This window comes from Marmota marmota, unplaced genomic scaffold (genome assembly GCF_001458135.2).
Source record: "Marmota marmota marmota unplaced genomic scaffold, marMar, whole genome shotgun sequence".
NCBI classification, from domain to species: Eukaryota; Metazoa; Chordata; class Mammalia; order Rodentia; family Sciuridae; genus Marmota; species Marmota marmota.
Genome location: NW_025999945.1, coordinates 4,817,932 through 4,839,289, shown reverse-complemented (window position 1 = coordinate 4,839,289; position 21,358 = coordinate 4,817,932). Strand labels below are relative to the sequence as shown.

The following is a 21,358-nucleotide window of genomic DNA, read 5'->3' as shown; positions in this document are numbered from 1 at the left end:
CTCTCTCTCTCTCTCTCTCTCTCTCTCTCTCTCTCTCTCTCTCTCTCTCTCCTCTCTTTCTCTCTCTTTAAGCAAAGGGATATAAAATATTTTTTTCATCTATTCTAAAGATATCTGTGTTAGAACATTGTACATTTTCATAAGTGAGTAAATTTACAGTAACTTTAAGATTTGTAGATTTCTTAGAAATTTTGGAGTGACAGACCTGGGGAAAAAATCTGGCCTGGGGAGAGAAGGTATGAAGAACTTTAGCACAAGACTTTCAGATTAATGTTATAGTACTCTTCCCCTTCCTTTTGTCTCCTTTCTGTCTTTTATTTCTCCTATTCTATCTCAGTACTTAAGAGATCCAGCAGGACTAACAGGACAGGGTCAGGGTCTGGCTGAAACCTGCTAGAATTGACTGATCTCATAGGTTCAGAATTGGAGTGAGGAGAAAAGCATATGTTTTTCATTGCCCTGAAAGAATTTAGGGAGTTGCTTTTGTGGATTCCCAGATTCTGATTGCAGGTATCTCTGTGCTAGGCAGTGAGGATAGTCCCAGGGGAGCAGAACAGGGAGTGGATGAGAGTGCATTGGGAGGCTGTGTGACCGTGCTCTGACCCAGAGTAAGTGGATGAGAACTGAGCCAGAGGAGACAGGAAGGTCCGCAAGTTTCCAAAAGATCCTCACCATGAGGAAGGAATATGACAGCTAAGAGGTTGGTCCGAGAGCTGTGCCAAGTCCTAAAGGAGTCCTGGGAGGGCAGAACGGAAGAGCAACAGTCCACAGACCAGGGCTCTGGCATCAAGGAGTTGAGGCCCTATCCCCTGCTTATATTCCAGCTCTCACAAGCTCACTTAGCCACTCACCCCAGGTGCTTCTACAGGCTGCCAGGGAAAGGTATGCTTATACTTACAGAAAGGTACTATACAACCTTAGGAGTCAGCTCCCTAACAGAGGTTCCAGGGTTCTGCCTGACATAGTGGCAGAGTTTGCTGCTGCTGACTCTTTCTCCCAGAAGCTGAGGAAGCAGGAGAGTTTTAATAAAAGGGCTAGAGAGAGATTAGTGGCATAGAGTAAAGGGATTGAGAGGGAGGGAGGAGGGACAGGAAAAGGGAAGAGTGGTGGAATGAAATTGACTAACGTATGCTGTACATATATGAATTTATCACAGTGAATTTCATCTTTATGTATTTCTATAAAGGACTAATTTTAAAAAGTTCAAATAAATAGAAGGAAGACCTATACAATAAAGAAAAGGAGACAGAGGGAGGAGAGAAGGGAAAGCGAAAGTACTGGGGTATGAATTGGAGCAAATTATATTCCATGCTTGTATAATTATGTCACATTGAACCCCAATATTATGTATAACTATAATGCACTAATAAAACAATGAAAGGAAAAAGGTGGGATTCTAAGAAAATGACTGGTGCCCATACAGTGGTCTCTGTCATCAGGAAAATGTGGGAAATTTGATATACCCAAAATGAGACATACCCATTTCCTCTGGGAGGTGGGCTGTCTCTGATTCCCTTCCTTTCTGTACAATTCAAATTATGTGTTTCATGACCTCTTGCTCTTTCTAGATTAAAAATAAATAAATAAATAACATAAATCCTCTTTATTCCTTCTCCAAGGCAAAACTCAGTGGTCTACTTGTTGCCCTTTCTTATATTCTTACTTTTGTGCGATTAGGATGTGATTTCTCTCATTCTGGATACCTGCTTAGGACAGGGCCATGGTCCCAGGGCAAACAGAGCAGAGACTGGCATGCACATTCAGACTCGGCTGTGTCCTCTGTCCCACTCCCACTGTGTTCTGGGCCCATCCTACCTGACCAGTTTCCTTACCTTTGATGGTCTAGCAAGATCATCTTCTCTCAGTCTTTTGTCTTAAAGGCAAACTTCAGTGGATTTAAACCCAAATCTAGTATGCCAAATCCAGTACAGCCCTTTAATCTTTTTTGAGATCCCTGCAGTTCAGCACACTTAGAATCTATAGATCACATTAAAGCACAACCCTTAATATTTATTCATTCCCTGACTTAGCATGTGGTTTTAACTGACCAGGCTTCACAGCTTCTTAAGACAGTGACTGAATAAACTGTTAACGTTCTTGTCCCAGTGATTTTGAAACCTCAGATCATTAATGTCTAACCTCATTAGCTCCATTTATGCCATCACAGGTCTCAGAGCTTAGAATGGGTCATCTGTAAGGAAGAAGATTTAAGGCTTATTTTTAAAATATACTTTCTCAGAGTTAAAATCTTGACTTGCAACCAACCACTGATTCAGTCACTTTCCTGGAGACAGTGAACCAGAGTTTTTTCTTAGCCTGGCTGACCCTCTGTCCTGCTGCTGGAACACTTAGCATAAATTCATTTCCATTTTTTGGTAGACCTGAGATGGGCCCAGCTGTGCAGCCTGCCATTCTTCTCTCTATCCTCTCTTCTTCCAGTTTTGTTCCTCTCTAATCCTCTCTCATACAGCAGCCAGAGGTTTTGATAATGCAAATCTGATTATGACTCATTTGTGCCTAAAACCTTTCAAGGTCTCCTCAATGCCCTTAGTGTAGGTATTTTAGTGGAACGTACTGACCCCCCAAACTCCCATCTGGTCGTGAACCTGTCTCTAGCCCTGTCCCTGACCACTCACTCCTTCCTTCTATGCCCTCAAAATGTACCCTGCAGAGGGGCTCAGCCTGCCCTCTCCAGATTGGTGAAGGCTCTAGCATTTCACCCTGTTGTCTCTACCCAGAGCAGGGTCCATCTGCATCAACTCACCCAGCTTCTGTGGCACTATCAGCTTCTCAGCTGAATCCTCCACAAGCACTTTGCTTAAAAAGTTCATTCTCAAGTTCAGTTACAGTGCTAATTCCTCATAAAAGCCTCCTCCTGGTCAGATCTCCCCAAGGGCCCACTCCCTTTGCAATTTCTATGCTGAGGATGAAATAGGATAAGGGTAGTATCTACCTCACATAATTTTTAGTTTGTTGTGAACACTAAATGAGCTACTGCATGCAAAGAGCCTGGTATATGATGGATCTAACATGGTAAGCACAAGGGTGTCCTTAGCCCCTGAGACACTCAGTGTATTTCAATCTATGATGATAAAGAAATTCTTGGGATAGGATTATCTCTGTCTCCTGAATGGCTGTATCCCTGGTATTTAGTACAAGACAAACTTCAGAGGTGTTGGGTAGATTTGAAGGAATGAATGAGAAACCTCAGAGGTGTTGGGTAGATTTGAAGGAATGAATGAGTAAACAAACAAACAAACAAAAAAACCCCAGATATGTTTGCAAAATTTTTATGTAAATATTTTCATAAAATCAATCTAATTATTAAGGAATTCTAGGAAGCTCATTGAATTTTGATCAACTATGTCAGAAAAAAACCCCAGCTTTTCCTGAATAAATCAGGTAGATGACTTTCAATAGGGAATTTAGCCTTTACATCTTGCTTATACCTACCATGAGAGATGACAGCATTGGTTCCTAAAAGCTTGACACCATAGAAACCAGCACATTGGTGGTTAGTGTCAGACATCTTTTTCTGGCTTTCAGGGAAAATGAATAATCCTACTTGCACCTAACATAGCAAGTATTGTTTGTAAATAAGCAACTACTGAAATATATAGTCTGGTCCAATTCTTTGGCTTAGTTGCCTTGGCTCTTTGGGCTATGATCTGTATGCCTCAAGATGTTTTTTTCTTCCCTGTGACAGTCCATGAGTTGATGGTAAGCATGGGTCTGGTTATTTCTCCAGGAAATCAGTGACCCCGAGATCCTGGATCTGGTTCATAGTGCTCTGGGCAGGATGACTGTGGTCCGGCAAATCTTCCCATCTGCAAAGGACAACCAGAAATGCATGAGGAACAATCATCGCATCTCCTCCCTGCTCTGCGACCCCCAGGAAGGCTACCTCCAGATGCTGCAGGTCAGTGTGTAGTCTGCCCTCCTGGGCACCCTCCACCCAGGAGGCTTACCCACACCCTTGGCCGCCTTTAGGAGATACAGTGGAACCTCCTAGGCTCCAGCTGGGTACTATTGCCCACTAACTTTAATTGCTAGAACACTGTCATTTGCTGAAGGTGAAGCCAGTTGACTGGGCAGCGTCTGAGTATCACTTGTGGAAATTATTCCTGTTGTCAGCAGGCAGGGCTTGTTAGCTCATGGGGTGCCCCTGGTATTTAAAAGTTATGTGCTTAGCAGGGAAGAGGTTGCTGTTTCTTAGACATCTGTGATGACTACTTTGTGGGGATGGGTTCCTCTGTGAGGGCTGGGGATGGAGACTTCCCTTGAGCTCTTCCTTGTTAAAAGTCACTGCAGATAGCTCCTGAAAAATAACTTGGAACTACCCCAGCACATCTGCTGAATGCTGAGGCTTAGCTCAACCAGAATACTGCTGGATCCTCAGTCAAGCAGGGAGGGGTCAGGGGATCAGACCAGGACATGGCTACCTGCTCCATTCTTTCTGAGGTGAGAGGTACAGAGTGTTTATAGCCAGTTCTTTGGCCACCTCCCTAGAATATGTGCAATCTGCTTTAGTTTGTCTTAGGGCCTTGGAACAGAATGGAAGAGCTTCATGCCTGTTGTATAAGGTGGGTTTTTCTCTGGGTGTTTGGGAGCAAGAAGGAAGCAGTGTAGTGAGTACTCACTGGCAGTCCCAAACCTGCTTCTCTCTTGGGAATGTTAAACACAAGGAAACCATCATTGATGCTTGATGAGAGCAAGACAGAAATTTTTTTCCAGTTGGGATTATGAAAATTGCTCAGAAGTGTGTATGCATAATATACTCACCTTGCAGCATTTGAAACTGTTTCCACCTTCTTCACCTGGACAGGCCTGGGAAAAGAATTGGAGTGAGGAAAAAAGCATATGTTTTTCATAGCCCTGAAAGAATTTAGAGAGTTGCTTTTGAGGATTCCCAGATTCTGATTGCAGGTATCTCTGGGCCACGTTAAAGGTGACTGAGTCTGCTCATGAGAGTGTCAGCCACAACCAAGGACATTTTGATATCACTGTATCAAGGGCTGTAAATTTGTGTGTGGGGGGGAATTATTAGAATCTCAAGTGGGTAGTGGACATATTTAACTTGCCAGATAATTGAACACATCATAAAATCTTATATTGGGATTGGGGGAAGAAAACACATCTTAAAGATGATAAACATAAGAAATGTGTTCTCAGTGGATGGGAAACACAGCAGACATTGATTTTAGCTGAAATAATCCCCTCTTCCTTGGTGCCCAAGGCACCAGGAATCCCATCAGTTCAATCAGCTGGATGAAATGTCTGGAGTCTTAGGAAAATGTTAATCAAGAGAGTATAAGAATAGCTTCCACAGAGCCCATGAACTTGAGAGTCCTGGGACTCTAGGTCAGAAAGGCCTTTGGTGCAATTTTATATTTTGGGATGCTGCTGGTCTATTCTGCCTTCCTCCTTTCTAGAGACTGAAGAGGTGGAAAGGACCAAGTAAGTCCCTTTTATTGGGCCTCTGTATGTATTATTCCTGCTGTCCACGAGGATGGAAGTGGAATGAGTCAAGGGGGTAGGCAGTAGTATCCATCCCCATCCAGGGCAGGAGAAGGAATTTGCTCTGTGTGGGGTCAGAAAATATCTGAAGATTGTCCCCAGATTCTTTCCCCCATGAAGGGCTTCACTCCTCTCCAAACATGTCATCCTAGCCCTTCCCTGCCTCATATTCCTCTATTCATTTCTCCAATTCTTGCTAAGTCCAGCTGCACTCAGCCTACTGGAAGAACAAAAGAGGGGTCACTTTCCTTTGCACAAAGGTAGGTGGAATAGGCTCAGGCAGGGGAGGGTGGACGGTATTTCTCATCAAGGTCTGTGATTACTCTTTTTGCTCTGGACTATGATGTACAAATTGGTGGGCCTTTTGACTGTGCATCAGACACACTGGCCACAAGGGATCTGTTAATTGGGGGACAACAGAGCAAAAAGACTGAGGAGACTAAGGCGGAGTGCAGCTGAGGGCACCCTAAATTGTACCCAATAAGAGGATAAATAATGGCAAAGCTCTGAGTTGTGTGGCTAGACATCATCAAGTGAAGTAAATGAAATATCAGACACAGGAATTCTGGAATAGCCTACCCTGTCTCTATTCCTACTGAGACCCAGGCATTCATAAGAGCAAAATTCAAGAATACCATAGAGACCTGGAGTTGTGGGGATGCAGCAGCAGAATAGCAGCCAGGTAGCCTGGGTAGAAATCCCAGTAACTCCAGTTACTAATTACTTAATAATAATTGTTTATTTTTTATTCTGTGACTCAGTTTCCTTCTCTGTCCATTAGTTATGAGAATATTACCTACCCCACTAGAGTTATCATGAAAACAAAGCAAAGGAACAAATGGAAACCATTCAGAGCACGGCTGAACTATGAACAGTAGCCTCATTCTTGAGGGTAGGGCCAGGTGCATTCAAGATTTCCATGGAAAGGCTGAACATGGCCATATAGATATGGACAGTCATATACTCTACCTGTCTTTCTGGGTATACTTAACAGCATTGCCATGGGTAGAATAACATTTCTCATCTTTCCAGCCCCTTATAACAAGACTTTGAGTACCTGTTACTGTCCATGTGACTCATCTGGGTGCTTAGTCACTGCTGCCTTGCTAGGGAGAGGAGAGATCATACCTTTTATACCAGTTTAGCACTTCATGTGAGACCCTGCTCATTGAAGACCCTCAGTAAGGACTTATGGGCTGAATCTCTTAAGAATGAAGGTGTTAACACAAGTCTCTCAGAGCCATAGAGATCTTTATCTCTTTCTATGCAAAACATATCCATATCCATGTAAAACACTTCATTAAAGACACTTCTACTTACATTAGGTTGCATCTGCTTCCCCCTGAGCAGTGTCTGATGGAAGAGAAATGTGGATTTATTTACTCCTCCTGCCCAACAACCACTTGGGCAGCTTGTAGATTCATCTCATTTACAAGCCATTCCCTTCGAGTTTCCTCAGAAACTATTACCACTTCTTTCTTTCCTAATGATAGTGTAGAAGGAAAACTAATTTCTACTAGCCTCTAGCTGTGAGATTTATTGAGGAGACTCTAACATGCTTGGAACAACCAACTCAAGGAAAAAAAAAAAAACAACAACATTGATGTCATGGATTATTAACTTTGTCTTGATGAAATTAATGAAAATCCTCTTGGAAATGGAGCTCTCCAGTCCATCTTAGCTCCTTCCCCCAGATGGCTGCCTTTGGGATGGTAATTCTGGTTTAGGAGTCTCTCTGAGGACCATCAAGAGCAGGGCGTTTTTGCAAGATCATCCATCTCTTGGCCTCAGAAACTCCATCTTCCTCTATTAGGCCTATGGTCAGTGCTTTCTGTGTTTGAAAGCCAACCAAGCGCTATTATAGCAAATCACTTTGGTAGCTATTTAGTAGAAAGAAAGTCCCTTGGAAGAAAAATACCTAAATAAGTAGCTTCTAGTGGCTCCAAAAGCTTTGCATTTGCCACTATGTAGCAGTGTTGTTTATCTTTCCCTACAAAGTACTGTCTGATTTGGGGGTGTTTCTCATTCTTGTTTTCTTGACAAGTTAGTTTAGGGCTCATGTGACTCAGTCAGTAATAAAAGTGATAACTGGTCCCTTAGAACCCTGAGACTTGGTACAAGTTTCACGGACAGTCTTGCTCAGAGAAAAATCTGTATTATACTGTCTTCGGAACTGCAATGCCCAGCAACTTCAGGCCTGTAATTGAAGTAACAGACACATTATCACATTGCCAATTCATTTATATTTAAATGTGTTTCCAAAGGGGAACAAGCAAACCATATACATGGTGTTGTCTGGTCACTGTGGAGCCTGAGCCAAGAATTAAGCTGTGGGGGCTAATGCAGTATTATTATAAAATGCTCCCTCAGGTTGGAATTTCTCTTCTTTGTGCATTTAAAAAATGGTGAGTGGCTTGATGGAATCACTCTCCCCACCCCATCGTGCTCAATCTGTTAAAGCATTTCAACCCCCTCTTCCTCACACATTCTTATCTATTTCCCTAGAGCTTTCTGAACTCTTCCCTGGCTACAAGATTTTTGTCAGCCTGTCAGGAGAAGTCTTTCATCTGGAGCATTTCTCGAGTCTCCCCACACTGGCTAACTTGGATTTTGTGTCATTTTCAGTGGATTATGTGAACCTAAAGGCTCAGACAGGTGCATTTGACAAGGAGAGCCAGGAAGCCCATGTCGGACAAATGCATGGGTAGTCTCCTTGGATGCAGCTGGTTGTTGTTCTGACCGCAGGTGGCCGTATGTGCATTTGGAGTCCCGAAAGCCTTGGGTAGAGACAGATGCCCCTCTCTGCCCTCCATACTCTCCTCTTAGATTCAGTGCTGAGCCGAGCCCCCTGCGTCCCCTTTGCCCTCTGCCACCATCTGCTACATCCTTAGGTCTGACCATGATGTCCTCTCTCAGGACAGGTGGGCTGGCAGCAGTTTGGCACAGAGGCCTTGCCTGGGGATGGATTCCTCAAGCTGTGGCATCTGGACATCAGCCTGTCCTCCCAGCTGGACCCTCTGTCCACTGCTTATCTGATGTTGCTGGCTGACCAGAGCCTGTCTAAGGATCTGGTCAGAGGTCAGTGCCTGCTGTTTGCTTCTGTGCTATTTCCCTGAACAGTCCACTTTGCTTGATTAATGACAGAAGGAAGAGAATCCTGGGCTCTGTAGAAGCCCTGAGGAAATGCGGCCTTTTGCAATGAAAACATTTCCCACATTTCCAGCTCTGGTGTTGGGCAGACGATGGTCTGATGCAGATGCAGCTGGCCTGTGTGGCTCTGACCCTGGCCTGCTCTTCATCTTCTTTTGACTTAAAGGATGATACTTACCATGGTAATGTGGACTTACAATTTCTGAGCCCCTAAAATGTAACAGAGCCAAGCCTGGAGCACCCTTAACTGGAGTCATAGATTTACTAAGGCAAAGACGAACACCCAGCGCTGGGGAGTCAGACACTCTGACTGCGCTGCAGACAAGTTTACCCCAGGCCTGCTCCCTTCAGTTCTTATAGGGAGATGCAGAGGTCTCATCCTGCTGACATCCAGATAGGCTTGGGAGTTCAGCTGTCTTGAGGAGCTCAGCAATTTCACCAGGGGCTTCTATTTCATTACTTCTGGAGGTAGAAGAGAATCCAGGCTTCCAATAAGATTGCTTCTACCCTGCCTTATGCTTATCCAGATGGGAAATCAGTGTCTTCTTGGTTTCCCAAGACAACAAATTCCTACCTGAGCAAGGCACTTCCTACAGTCTGAATACTTGTGTCCCTTCAAAATTTCTATAGTTGAAATCAATCCCCAAACTGATGGCATTTGGAGAGGGTGGTGGGGGTCCTTGGGAAGAGTTAAGGTCATGAAAGGGACTTGAAGCGTCCACAGTTATCCCCTTATAGCACACAAGGGCACAGCTAGAAGACCGCATCTATGAACCAGGAAACAGGCTCTCAAGAAATACTGTGTCTTCCAGTGCTTCAATCATAGAATTCTAGCCTCTGCAACTCTAAGAAGTAATTTTCTATTGTTTATATGCCACCAAGTCTATGGTACTCTCTGGAAGCAGCCTGAGCTGACTAAACAGTCTCTGAGTCTCAGAGACTTGTGTTATGTATGATGGAGAAAGGGGTATTTGCACTGCAGCTGCACAAATAGCCTCTGATATTTTAAGTCCTCTCCTGCTGGGGAATATTCCATGCTCCCAAACACTGCTTCCCCATCCCAGTGCTTCTTCATCTCTCCATCTTGCTGGCCTCCCTGTCTTTCCCGTTTTCTTCCTCTGGGTTTTGACTCTCAAGCAAACTCTCCTTATTGTCTCATGAAGATCAATTTGACAATTTTACTACTGGGTTTTGCTCCTGTTGACACCAGGTATGTTCCTAGATAAAATGTAGTTACTGGTAAAATGAAAATGCTATTTCTAACTCTTCAAAAGAATATAGGATCTATTTTTCCCATCCTTGGATCTGGGTCAATTTCGTGTGATTGGTCTCTAATTCTTTAGTAGCCAAGCAGATCCCTTTGGATATGCTAGCCCCCATCAAGAGCTCCTGGCTAAGTTCTCTTTTCTGCCTCCCAGTGATGTGTCCTGTCTTCCCAGTTTCCTTTCTGAGGACCCACCTTTTGCATGGGGTAGCTGAAGTTAGAAATTCCTAGCAGGATGTGTGTCCAAGAAAGATGACTATGAGTGGTGGAAAGTTTCCTGAGGCTGTGAGACAAGTGACCAGTGGTGACCATCTCCTAAGGGAAGAATGAGGGTGCCTGAACAAGGCCATGACAGACAGGAGGTGGTGAGCATTTAGAGAGAACCTTTGGGAGGCTTCCCCGGGACTGCTGCCCCTGAGCTTGGACAGAGGATGGGACTCAGTGGCAGAGCACAGAGTAGCATGGTGCCTTCGCCAGGTGCTGGCCTGCAGCTGACCTTGTTTTGGCATTTCCTGTCTGCCTTTCCTAACTCCTTTGCACACCTGGGTGGTCTCATGAAAGAATCTGCTGTGCCAAAGGCACGTATGGCTGAGCCAGCCCTTGAGTGCAAATATTTGGTATTTGACTCCAGTAAGCCATGCTACTCTCCTCCCAGGGACTTGGTCCAGGTAGAGTGCAGCCCCTCTACCTCCAGCTGTACATGCTCTGGTCCTGCCTGAATTGGTTTTTCTATAGAACATTGTAGGGACAGAGAATTGACCTTTCTTTCAAAGGGTAGCTCTGTAATACCTCGGGGCATACAGCCCTAAAAAGCCTGGCCCAGATCCTAGGGGCTGAGGCAGCCATGACTGTGCTGCTGAAACCAGGGAGAGGCTGTGGACATGTGCCCAGATGAGCAGTGGAATTGGAGATGAATGGTAAGTTCTGATCTTTGCTCAGTCTTCTGACTCACAAGCTTTAGAAACCAGATATGACCCCTGTGTCCCTTTGAAAGTCTTTAACAAGGAGCCTTGGGAAAGGGGAGGAGAGATATTGGTGGACACCTTAGGTAGTCCCCACCTTCTATGTACTAGATCTCTCCTGGACTCTGGCCACTGGGGGCACCCCTGGACAAGCCCTCAGCTTGCCACATTGAAATTAGGAGCCTTCTTAGGTTCTTCCTTAGGTTGCCCCTTCCATTTCTTGTTGTCTCTACTTCATTTAAAATGAAAATACATGCAGAGCTTAGGACAGTCTTGGTGCACAGGGTTACTAATGTGTGCATTTCAAAGGGGAGTAAATCAGGGCTACCACATTGCACCTCTCCAAGGATTCAGAACACATTGTATTTTATTGTCATTAAGATAAATCTAAGGGTGTTACATGGCTTGTTCAACATCACTCAGCAAGTGAGTACAAGTGGAGATTTAATTCACCTGTTCAGTGAACATTTATTTAGTGTGTGTTGTACTCATGCACTGTTATAGACACTGGGTGTCTAGCAGTGAGCAAAGCTGGTCTGGGTTCTGTTGAATTCAAAGCTCTTGCTGATCCCATTAAGCTACCAGCTTAAGCTGCACCTGCAGCAGATGAGAGTCCTATCATATGAGGATGAGTGAAAGAGGAGCCTAGAGCATATCTTCAGGGTGGCTAAATAAACCAGCTAGTCCCCCTCCAGCTCTCTCCTCACTTAAGTTTGAGTTTCTAGGATCCCATGAAAACTGTGAGCCCTTTCCTGGCTGTTTTTTGTCTGCCTTTGACTGTTCCCTCTGGTTACTCTGACCAGCATCTAGGTCTTTGGCTTGGCAGCAGGGTCTCTCCTGTACCATAATTTTGGCCTTGAACTCCCTTTTGTTTCTCAAATTTACCTTCATCTGAAATATTTTTGGTTTCTGTCACTTGTGCTACAGTGTTCTTAGCATGCCAGAGTGCTGGGATCCTGACCACGTGGGCATGAGGTTTCACTCTTGACAGTATCTGCTCTGCATGTCTTCCCTTTGCTGATGAATTCTGCTGTGTCTAACCTGAACTTGGAGGATGGAGGCCAGGACTCCTTCAGGCTAAGGCTCCTTCTCTGCCCTTTAGCCTATAGCACCAGCCTGAGCTTTTGCTCCTTTGTGACCATGGGGTGTGTCCATGTAGCTGTGAGACTACTTCCTTCCAAACTTCTCCTCCTGGCAGAGCAAGCCCTGACACATATATTCACCCACCTGCTTAGTAGAATCGGAAGAGGGCCTCAAGCATAGACTGCCTTTGAACCATTTGATTTGGATCTTTTCCCACAAAAGTCCCTTCTCCACAAGTAAACTGTGAGCATAGGGTCTTCCTTGCCCTCTGCATCCCCACCAGTGAATGAATAGTCAGTCAATTCTGTTTTCAAAGTAGATCACCTACATGAGGATGCTGAGGTTGGGGAGCAGAAGGTGGATTCATAGATTATAATTGGAAGGTTAACTTCCTCCCAAGGGAGGAAGAGGTAATTGAAACAGGTTCTTATCAGGAAAAGGGGCAAGAATGAATAGAGTAGGTGGAAACAGCTTCAAGGGAGGAACAGAAGATGTTTTTAGTAAGCTATAAATGAGGAGGAAATGAAGTAAGCTCTCTCCCAAGTGGGAAGCAGGGAATTTCTTTTTCTTGCTGTTTTTTTTGTATTTTTTCTTTTTTGTGAAATCCAGGTAGCATGAGATCCACTCATTTATCCATCCACCTACCCTACTACTACTACTACTACTACTACTTCTACTTATTCTACTACTACTACTACTACTACTACTACTACAACACACACACACACACACACACATTCAGTCAGCTGGACAGCCATCTACTTATCCATTTATCCATTCATTCATCTTTCAATCATTCCATCCATCCACCCATCTATCCATCCATCTATGCACCCACCCACACATCCATCCATGCATCCATCCATTTGTCAACCATGCATCCATTCATCCATCCTCCTATCCACCCATCTATTTATCTTTCCATCTATCTATGCGTTTACTGTGCATCCATCCATCAAATATTTATTAAGCACCAGTCATGTGTCTTGGTTGGTAATGGATTCCAGAGATAAGCACTTAAAGAGCTGAGTTTGGTGAGGTAAACACATTTATGTACTGACAGTGTGTAGTATATCATGGAAGAGGATGTATCCGGGGTGATATGAAGTCAGTGTAAAGCCTCTCCACACTTGGAAAAGAGCACTGCTTAAACCTGTCCCTTTGAACTGGAATGCATTCCCCCTTTCAAGCAGACATGCTTGTGGGAGGACTGAGGGCTTTCTTTGGCCTTTCTGAGTCATGTTCTGCTTTTCCTTTTCATTGTAGGCCTCTCTGCATTCATGTATTATTTGTTGAGTACCTTAATTCATAGTGAATAGAAGTGCTGGAGGGGAAAAAAGAAAATTTGATGGGCCAGAGCTGAGACAGTACTGTAGCTCTACCTGATATGTGAGTGCGTAAAAAGATGGTGTGTGGGTCAAATTGTCCCTACTGATTAAATAGCATCAGTTATGAATGGGTGACTGGGAAGTTCCATGAATGTCTTCAGAAGATAAATCTTCACATTATCAAGGACTCTCAGCTTTGAGTTATCCTTTTGGGGAAAAAAAAAATCAAGCCAACCCTTGAGTAGCTTATATTCTCTTATAACAACATTTCTGTTATGAGTTTATTCCAGAAGGAGTAAAACATGTCAAAACAATTTACAGTAGTAGGGACTCCTGAGGAATAGGGAGCCGGCAGAAATAGGGAGTGGGTTCGTCTTGCTTATTGGAAATGCTCTCTCAGGCCTCAAGGGGCATGGTTCTTTTATGGTGTTCCCTGTGACAGAGGGGGCAAATTCCAGATAGAGGGAACGACTCTTCTCTCTGCTGTCAGGCATGTGTGCTGCAGGCCCCTGAAGAGGCACTGGCACACTGCTTTCCCTTGGCTTGGGACACTTGTTTTGGTCAGCAGTGGTCAATCATTCAGGCACATCTCTGTCACCTCTGGAACCTGTGTCTCTCCTCCACTCACTTCTCACTTCTACAGCATAAAGAGCACCAGGCATTGGGCTTGTGGTAGTCACAGAAAAGATTCAGGCAAGGAGAACAGGCCTCTTTGGTAATGGCCATTGCATGGGGACACCTGAAGGGGAAGTGGTCAGCTCCACTAGGATGTGTTTAAGGTAGAAACGACCCTTGAGAATTCACATGAGCTGCTGGTCAGTCATGAGAGAGCAGATGGTTTTTGATGCCCTGCACCTCTCTCCCTTGGTTCACCTCTGATGTCAGCTTCAGTTGCAGAGGAGGGTTCCCACCACCCAAGTTCCTGTCTCCTGAGCTGCTCCTGGGGTGCCCAGACTAAGATGGATAAGAAAGAAAGTAGAGAACAATGCATGGGGTGCAGGGTCATAGAAGCCAGAGAAGGTGAGGTTGGGGGATAGCAGGGGCTCTTCCTGCAGCCTGAGGAACCTACGTGATCTTCTCAGGTGTCTTGTGAAGTCAACATGGTCTCCTATTTCTATCCAGTGATGTTTTTTTGAAATATTTTTAGCTCGCTACTTGCTGCTGAGTGTTCAGAGAGTGGTCCCCTTGACTCACTTTGGCTGAATGTTGTTTGTGGCAACAGTTATCAGGAAGGGGCCCTAAGCCTGGCTAAGGGTGGATGCTACCTCTCTTTTACCCCCTTCCTTCCTCCTCCACTCCTTTGCTTTGGTGACCTCTTAGAGGATTGGGGTGATATGACGAGGACATTTGAGAACAGGGCTGCCTTCCTCTCTAAGGGGCCCTAGAAGGTCCTTGAGAGGATGGCTACTGAGTTTCCTGCTCATCCAGATTGGGGTCTTTTTAATTGAAAGAGGGTGAGCCAAACTTGTTGGCCTTCTACACAACAATACCTCTGCTCACATTATCATTCAACTTCTCACTTGTGGCTTTGTTCTTGAGTGCTTGGGGCTAGGTCTTCACTATGGTCTGGCTGTATTCATTGAATACAGCTAGTCAGCGGGGTTACAGTTGCAAATCCCAAATGGGTTTCCTCACGTGGCAGTGGGTCTATTGCAGAGTTGGCAACAGAATCTCCACCACCTGTTACTATCTTTCTTGTTGCTATGAGATCACTCAGGCCACCATTCACCCTAGGCTTATCAGTGACTGAGTGGTCTTTCCCTTGGCCCAGGTCTGGTCACCAGCTTTTTGTACACAGACCCATTAGTTTTATCTTTCTCTCTAAAGATGCCTGTGTTGCTTTTTCTTAGCATGTCCCATGAGGCTCTGCAGGCTCTAGCTCTGCCTCCCTCTTGATCTTGCCCAGGCTCCATTACACTGTTGACACAATCATATTGAACTGTTTTCAGGTTTTCTGACCCAGGATTCAGCCAACTGTGATCCATGGGGGTGAATCCACCACAGTCTCTGTTTTGGTAAATGTTGTATTAACTCATGACTACACCCATTTGTTTTTATATTATCTATGGTTGCTTTCAGGGTACAATGGAAGGGTTGAGTAGGGCCCTCAAAGCCTAAAATCTTTACTATCTTGTCCTTTACAGAGAACTCCAGTGGAGCCTGTCCTTAACTGGCCCTGTTCCTTTATACCTTCGTGTTTTTGCAAATGTCCTACTAAACCTTCTAAGCTTTCTGCCCATTCTTCCTTCCATATTTGCTACCCTGCAGGTCACTTGACTGCTTGCAGGTGTCAATCATTGTGCTGGTCACACTGAGTCTCCTTGTTGATGTACACATCAACCTCCAACTCTCATCCCTAGAGCAAGACTAGGTCTTATCCTGCTTGGAACTCTAGCACCTGGCTGGGCTATCAAATGAATTCCAGGAAGCCAGAGGCTCATGGCATAGATATTGGGCAGCACACATTAGTGTTGCGTCCCAACCATTCCAATTTTCTGCCGGTTTCTCCCTAGAAGAGCTCTCTAGAAATGCACCAATGGAGAGTTTCATTGCCCTTATCTTTGCAGATCTCCAACCTCTACCTGTACGACAGCGTTCTGATGCTGGCCAATGCCTTCCATAGGAAGTTGGAGGACCGGAAGTGGCACAGTATGGCAAGCCTCAACTGCATACGGAAATCAACCAAGCCATGGAATGGAGGGAGGTCCATGCTGGACACAATCAAAAAGGTATGTGAGGGGCACACCCTCCTGGGTGGCCCAAGGCTGAAGACAGGTATCTGTTTTGCAGCCCCCCCCCCCCCCCCGCCCATTCAGCAGCTGACCTGAAGCTGGGTTCTTTGCATGGCTGTCCCTCTGTCACTTGTGCAGGTTTCACTTTATTATTCTTTTTGTCACAGCATTTGAAAGATGGGTGATCTGTAGTCCAGGGCTATGTTGCTATTATTGTCTCCGTTATAATATAAGGAGATTGGACTTTATAAATGTTAAATAAATTACCCAAGGTCACAAGCAAGTAAAATATGGAGATAGTTGCCTATCCATATCTGTCCGGTATCCCTCCCTGCAGGCTGCCATTCTCTACAAGAGAGGTGGTCTCAGTGGGCACTGCCATGTGCTGATCAGCTAGGATCTCAGGGTGTGTGTGTGTGGGGGGGGGTATACACACATATGCACATGTGTACTTTGAACATGTGGTGTGTACCATGTGTTGAGGACTGGCACCATGTCAGAAGGCTGGATTTGAAGTGAATTGGATATTCCATGGAACACTTGTTGTACCAAATTGGCTTTGAGGCTTTAAACAAGGATGTAGGGAAATCTATAGTATTAGAAGTTTTAGTCACAACAAATTACACATAGTTTCAATAGCAGTGGCATGTTCTCATGTTGTTTGAATTTACTGTAGCCCAGAACAGAATGTAGCCCCTCGTGGGCCAGCTCAGCCTCTGGGCCTCTTCCGGTTCCATGAGAGATAAGGCTGGGTGAGATCCTTACCCTAGGTTTGAAGAGAGAAGGGAAATCACCACAGCTCACTCAGTACCGGGCTGCCTGCTGCCCCTATGGAGCCCGCTGAGCCCTGGAGAGCCACATGGGGCTGGCAGGTGCACCACAGTCAATTGGTGCCTCTCGCTGTGCTTTGTGCACATTGTCTCCTTCAGTTCTTGTGGGCTTTGTGATGTGGATCTGATTAATTTCAGACTGAAGCTGGGAGGCAATGATTCATTCAAGGTGGCAAATCAGCAAAGCCAGGATTCAAGAAATGATCATCCTTGCTGCCCCTTCAGGTTATGGCCATATGTCAGATAGGGCTCTTATTGACTTTTGACTTTCCTCTTGGGTATGGCTAAGAGAAGCCCTTGGAGCAGGGACTAGAGAAGACTAAGTCTCAGTAGGGTGGAGATAAAAGCCACCTGTCTTTAATCTCACAGCTGGTACAGTGCCAGACACATAGCAGGAACCATAAACATATTGACTCTGTGAATGTCAGGTACAAGCCTTAGGGATTTCCCCTGCAAGAAAATGGCCTATTGATCTTGTTCTGAGACCCTAGAACTACCATTGACTAGTGACTAAGTCCTTGTTACAGCCCATCTACAACCTCCTCAAGACCCTGATTGCTCTCTTCTTGGTGACCACTTCATTCTTAGTGATTCCATCTTTTACCCTGACCACCCCAACTTTTCAATGGCCTTTCCTCCTCTCCTGCAGGGTCACATCACTGGACTCACGGGAGTGATGGAATTTCGGGAGGATAGCTCCAATCCCTATGTCCAGTTTGAAATCCTTGGCACAACCTATAGTGAGACCTTTGGCAAAGACATGCGCAAGGTAAGCTTCAGAGTCCCTGCCTTCCAATCCTTCCTTCTGTGGAACCACGGAAGACAGCAAGAGTCTTGGGCCCCTGTGTTCCCAGCAAGTATTAGGGGGCATTGAAGGCTCCTCTAACTCTCTCTGCTGCTGCTGTTGATGTTGGTGTTGGTGTTGATGGGGCATGCACGGGGATAGACACAGGCAGATTTCCAGACAGGAAGTGCGTCTAGTACAGACTAAGTTCAGCAGGGGCCCCTGGGAACAACAGAGCATTCTGCAGATCCAAGAGTAAGACAAGGCCATGAACAAAACAATGATATATGAGGAGGATGATGAGTGGGGAGTGCTGGAGCCCAGTGGAAAGGGAAGGACAGATGAGTCGAGTGACTCAGAGTAAGGTTGGCCTTTCTATTTGATGCTGATGCAGGTGGCAGGCCTGGGGGGTGGATCTTTCCAGTGACACTCTGCCATTTTCCCCCTTTTGGGGGGGAAAAGTGGACAGTTTTTCAGGATTAAAGAGAGGCAAGATGGACTTTCACCTGAATGGGGATCTTCAAAGTTAAGGGGGACTATGAGGCCAAGAGTCTTATAGGGGTTGGGATCAAGAGGTCCATAGGATGAGTAATAGGTTGGAAGAATTATCTGAATGATGGATCTTAGATCTGTCACTGTGATCCAGCATGGAGCTAATGATGGGAGTGCAGATAGAAGGACAGTGACTGCTGCTCAGGCCTGGCTGACCCAGCTGGTTTGGAGGCATTCACAGAAATGGTCTATACAGCTTGTTAGAGTTGAAGATGGGAGTGCTCAGGGACCACAGGGGCTCATTCTTTTGGGGAAAAAGTTAAAGTGTTCACTGATTGCATATACTTAGGCACAGGTTTGTGTAATCACACATAAGCACAAATGCACACATGTATTTCAATATACTTCAGAGGAAGATGTCTCCACTAATGATGTACTCAGGAGATGAAGGACAATCTTGCAGGTAATGAGTCCTAAGAAGGGATTGGATAGCCCTTCAGCAAATAGCCTTCTAGCCTAGCCTCCAACATTGGCTAGGAGCAGTGGAGAGGCAGACAAATGTTAAGTGGTATTGGGGCACTGAGAATCTGGGTAGAGGACTTTTTTGGTTTTACTCCTGGAGGGCCATGGTAGAAGGAGGCATGTGTGGGGTTGTAGAGGGGACAAGAGCTGGAAATCAAGAAGGGGGAAGTGACAGTATGTGTAAGATGACTGGATGCCCAGGGAGAGGTATAATGGCCTAGGATCCCTGTCTGATGGGGGAGAATGGAGGACTTTCAGCCCGTCATGTGACAATCTCTGGGTGGGTCATATAAATTCAAGGTGGTTCAATAATTTTGTGATGCAGTGGCTAATGACATTTTAGAAGCGTGGTTTGTGGTGCCATCCAGGGAATTGATGGCTACCCTGGGGCACTCTATAGGGCCAGAGTGTGACCTGAAATGTTAAAGAAATTGAGGTTGGCCTATAAAGACTGTTGGGGATGCCCAAAACTGTGAGACTTGATTGGGGGCTGAGAATGTATGGTCAACATTGTTTTGAGTCATGACTACAAGAAAAATTGGCTTGTATTTGGATTCCCACTCAATTAGAGGAAATTGGGACAGGGGAGCACATTCAGTCCCTCCAGTGTAATCTTTTACTACAGAGTGTGACTGCCTGCCAAAATGACCATTCATATCAACCACAGAACTTGGGTACTTGCCTTCCTTCCTGAAGGTTCCTCTGAGGCTAGTGGCAATCAGGCCCTCCTGCTAGCTCCTTTGCTAGCACCCACCTCACTTCTTCCAGCTCAGCTCTATCACCAAGGTTCCTACAGTGGGCAGAATGTTGGGTGTGGGGATCCCTGCATCTTCTTAGGCAGGTCCATGCCCTGCATCCTGCAGACCACTCCAGGTGCCTCAGGGAAAGGGAGGCACTCTGTCCTCCACTTCCTGTTTCAGGTGTCTAGGCCTTCCATGTTGCCAAGGCAACACTCTTCAAAAGTCTGAAGCCAATGGGAGCTAGAATCTCTCAGTATAAGGAGTTTCTGAGCAGGCAGCCTGGATGTAATTGAGTTGGAAAGGAAGCTGATTTTCAAGTGGGCATTATTTTAAAATGTATCTTTTTGTCATTTTAAAATCTGCCCTTAATAACTGCATATCCCAGTTGTTATCTGTCTGCCTAGCAGCTTATCACTGGTAAGGAGAAGTTATCTAGAAGGCAAGGAATGGGACTTATCACAACAGACATTTGTTATTTGGTTCCAGGGTGCATTAAAGCAAGATCTGAAGAATTTTGGGATAAAGCAAGGAGAGGGGATTGGGACAGGGAGTCACAGGTACAGGGCTGCATTTGAAGGCAGGGCTGAGCTTTGGTTCCCTGGTAGAAGATGCTGGGAAATCAGGGTGATTTAAGGAATAAAATAAAGGGAATTCACAGGAGAGAAAATAATCAAGGGTGCGTGGCAGACTTGAGGGTACAGTTAGGATCCTGAGACACACAAAAGCAATACAAAGATCAGCTATTTGAGGAGCACCCCCCTACCCCCGCCCTAGGTAGCAGTTCTCTGACCACACACCATACAGAGCTGCTAGGGAAACCAGCCAGCAGCTGGATGCTGTTGTGCCGGGCAGGGTCAGGGGTTCTCTGCAAACATGATAGACATCATATATATTTAAATCAAGAGGCAACTATTGCAGGCAAAACCAAACAAAATACCCTGTAGTTTCTTGAAGATTGAAACTAAAAGAGCCAGTTTAAATAAGGGAGCAAGTGGATATTTTTCTTAAACTAAATACCCTGGAAGGAAATATCAGGGAGGGTGAGTCACAGAGACAGTTTAGATTAAGTGGTATCAAGAGACCATGGATTACTCAGCTCCTGCATAGAAAGGAACAAGTGGGTGATCGCCTTTCGCTGCAGGGTGCTGGACAAATACTAATTAAATTATCTCATCCAGGAAGCGCATTCTTGTTGAGGGAGCACTGGATGACAAAATCAAAGGTCTATGTTGCCAGCTTGCTGTGTAACTCCTGGCAAAATATTAATGGTCTGTGTGTTGTACTTGGAGCTGTCTGGCCTGGGTCTGCCACCAGGGGCAGTGTTTGCTGGGAAGTCAGCACCAGTCCCCACTGGAGTGGGCTGACCTGTTTTGAGGGGGTCCATGCTTCATCCCACTGGGAACATGTTTTTTCAGGTGTCTGAACTGTAACAGAACTCTGCATACTTCTACTTGGTTTGTTTCTTTTTGCTAGGACAGGAATTTCCAAAGGAAGTTCCCATGAACTTGTGCATACAAATGTCCTTAGTGCATGACATGATCTGTTGGAGGCCACCTGTAGTAAAATTACCCAAGGTGGAGGAATATGGGAAGCTGTTTGGTGTAGGACAAGAGGGGCGCAGCAGGAACTGTTAATATCTACCGTGTACAAAGGGGCATTATTCATACATTGTCTCATCAGCTCTGGGACTCTTGTGTCACTCCTGGCTCCGCTTCTCCTGGGTTTTTTCTGCCCCTTTCCTTCTCTGAACATTTTTTCAAATTGAAGGTGCAGGTGATGTGAATTTCCTTGTGGGGTAGAAGAGTTGGTTGGTAGAATTACCCCACACAGCACTTGGCAGGGAGAATACTCCTGTGACATGGGGTATCAGTGTTGTGCTCCTTCTCTGAGATATCTACCCTAGACCCTATTAGAGCAGAAAGGCATGGGTCTCCTCTCACAATGTCCTGGATGG

At 45.4% G+C, this 21,358-nt stretch overlaps 1 protein-coding gene across 2 annotated transcripts in view; it reads left to right on the top strand.

Moving 5' to 3' along the window:
* Positions 1–21,358, top strand: part of Grid1 (glutamate ionotropic receptor delta type subunit 1) — a 703,077-nt gene that overhangs the window by 469,823 nt on the left and 211,896 nt on the right. For both annotated transcript variants that reach the window (XM_048801681.1, XM_048801682.1), the window contains exons 6-8: positions 3,749–3,919; positions 15,872–16,033; positions 17,516–17,635. In XM_048801681.1, the coding sequence (XP_048657638.1) occupies positions 3,749–3,919; positions 15,872–16,033; positions 17,516–17,635 (453 nt within the window). The remainder of the gene's footprint in view (positions 1–3,748; positions 3,920–15,871; positions 16,034–17,515; positions 17,636–21,358) is intronic.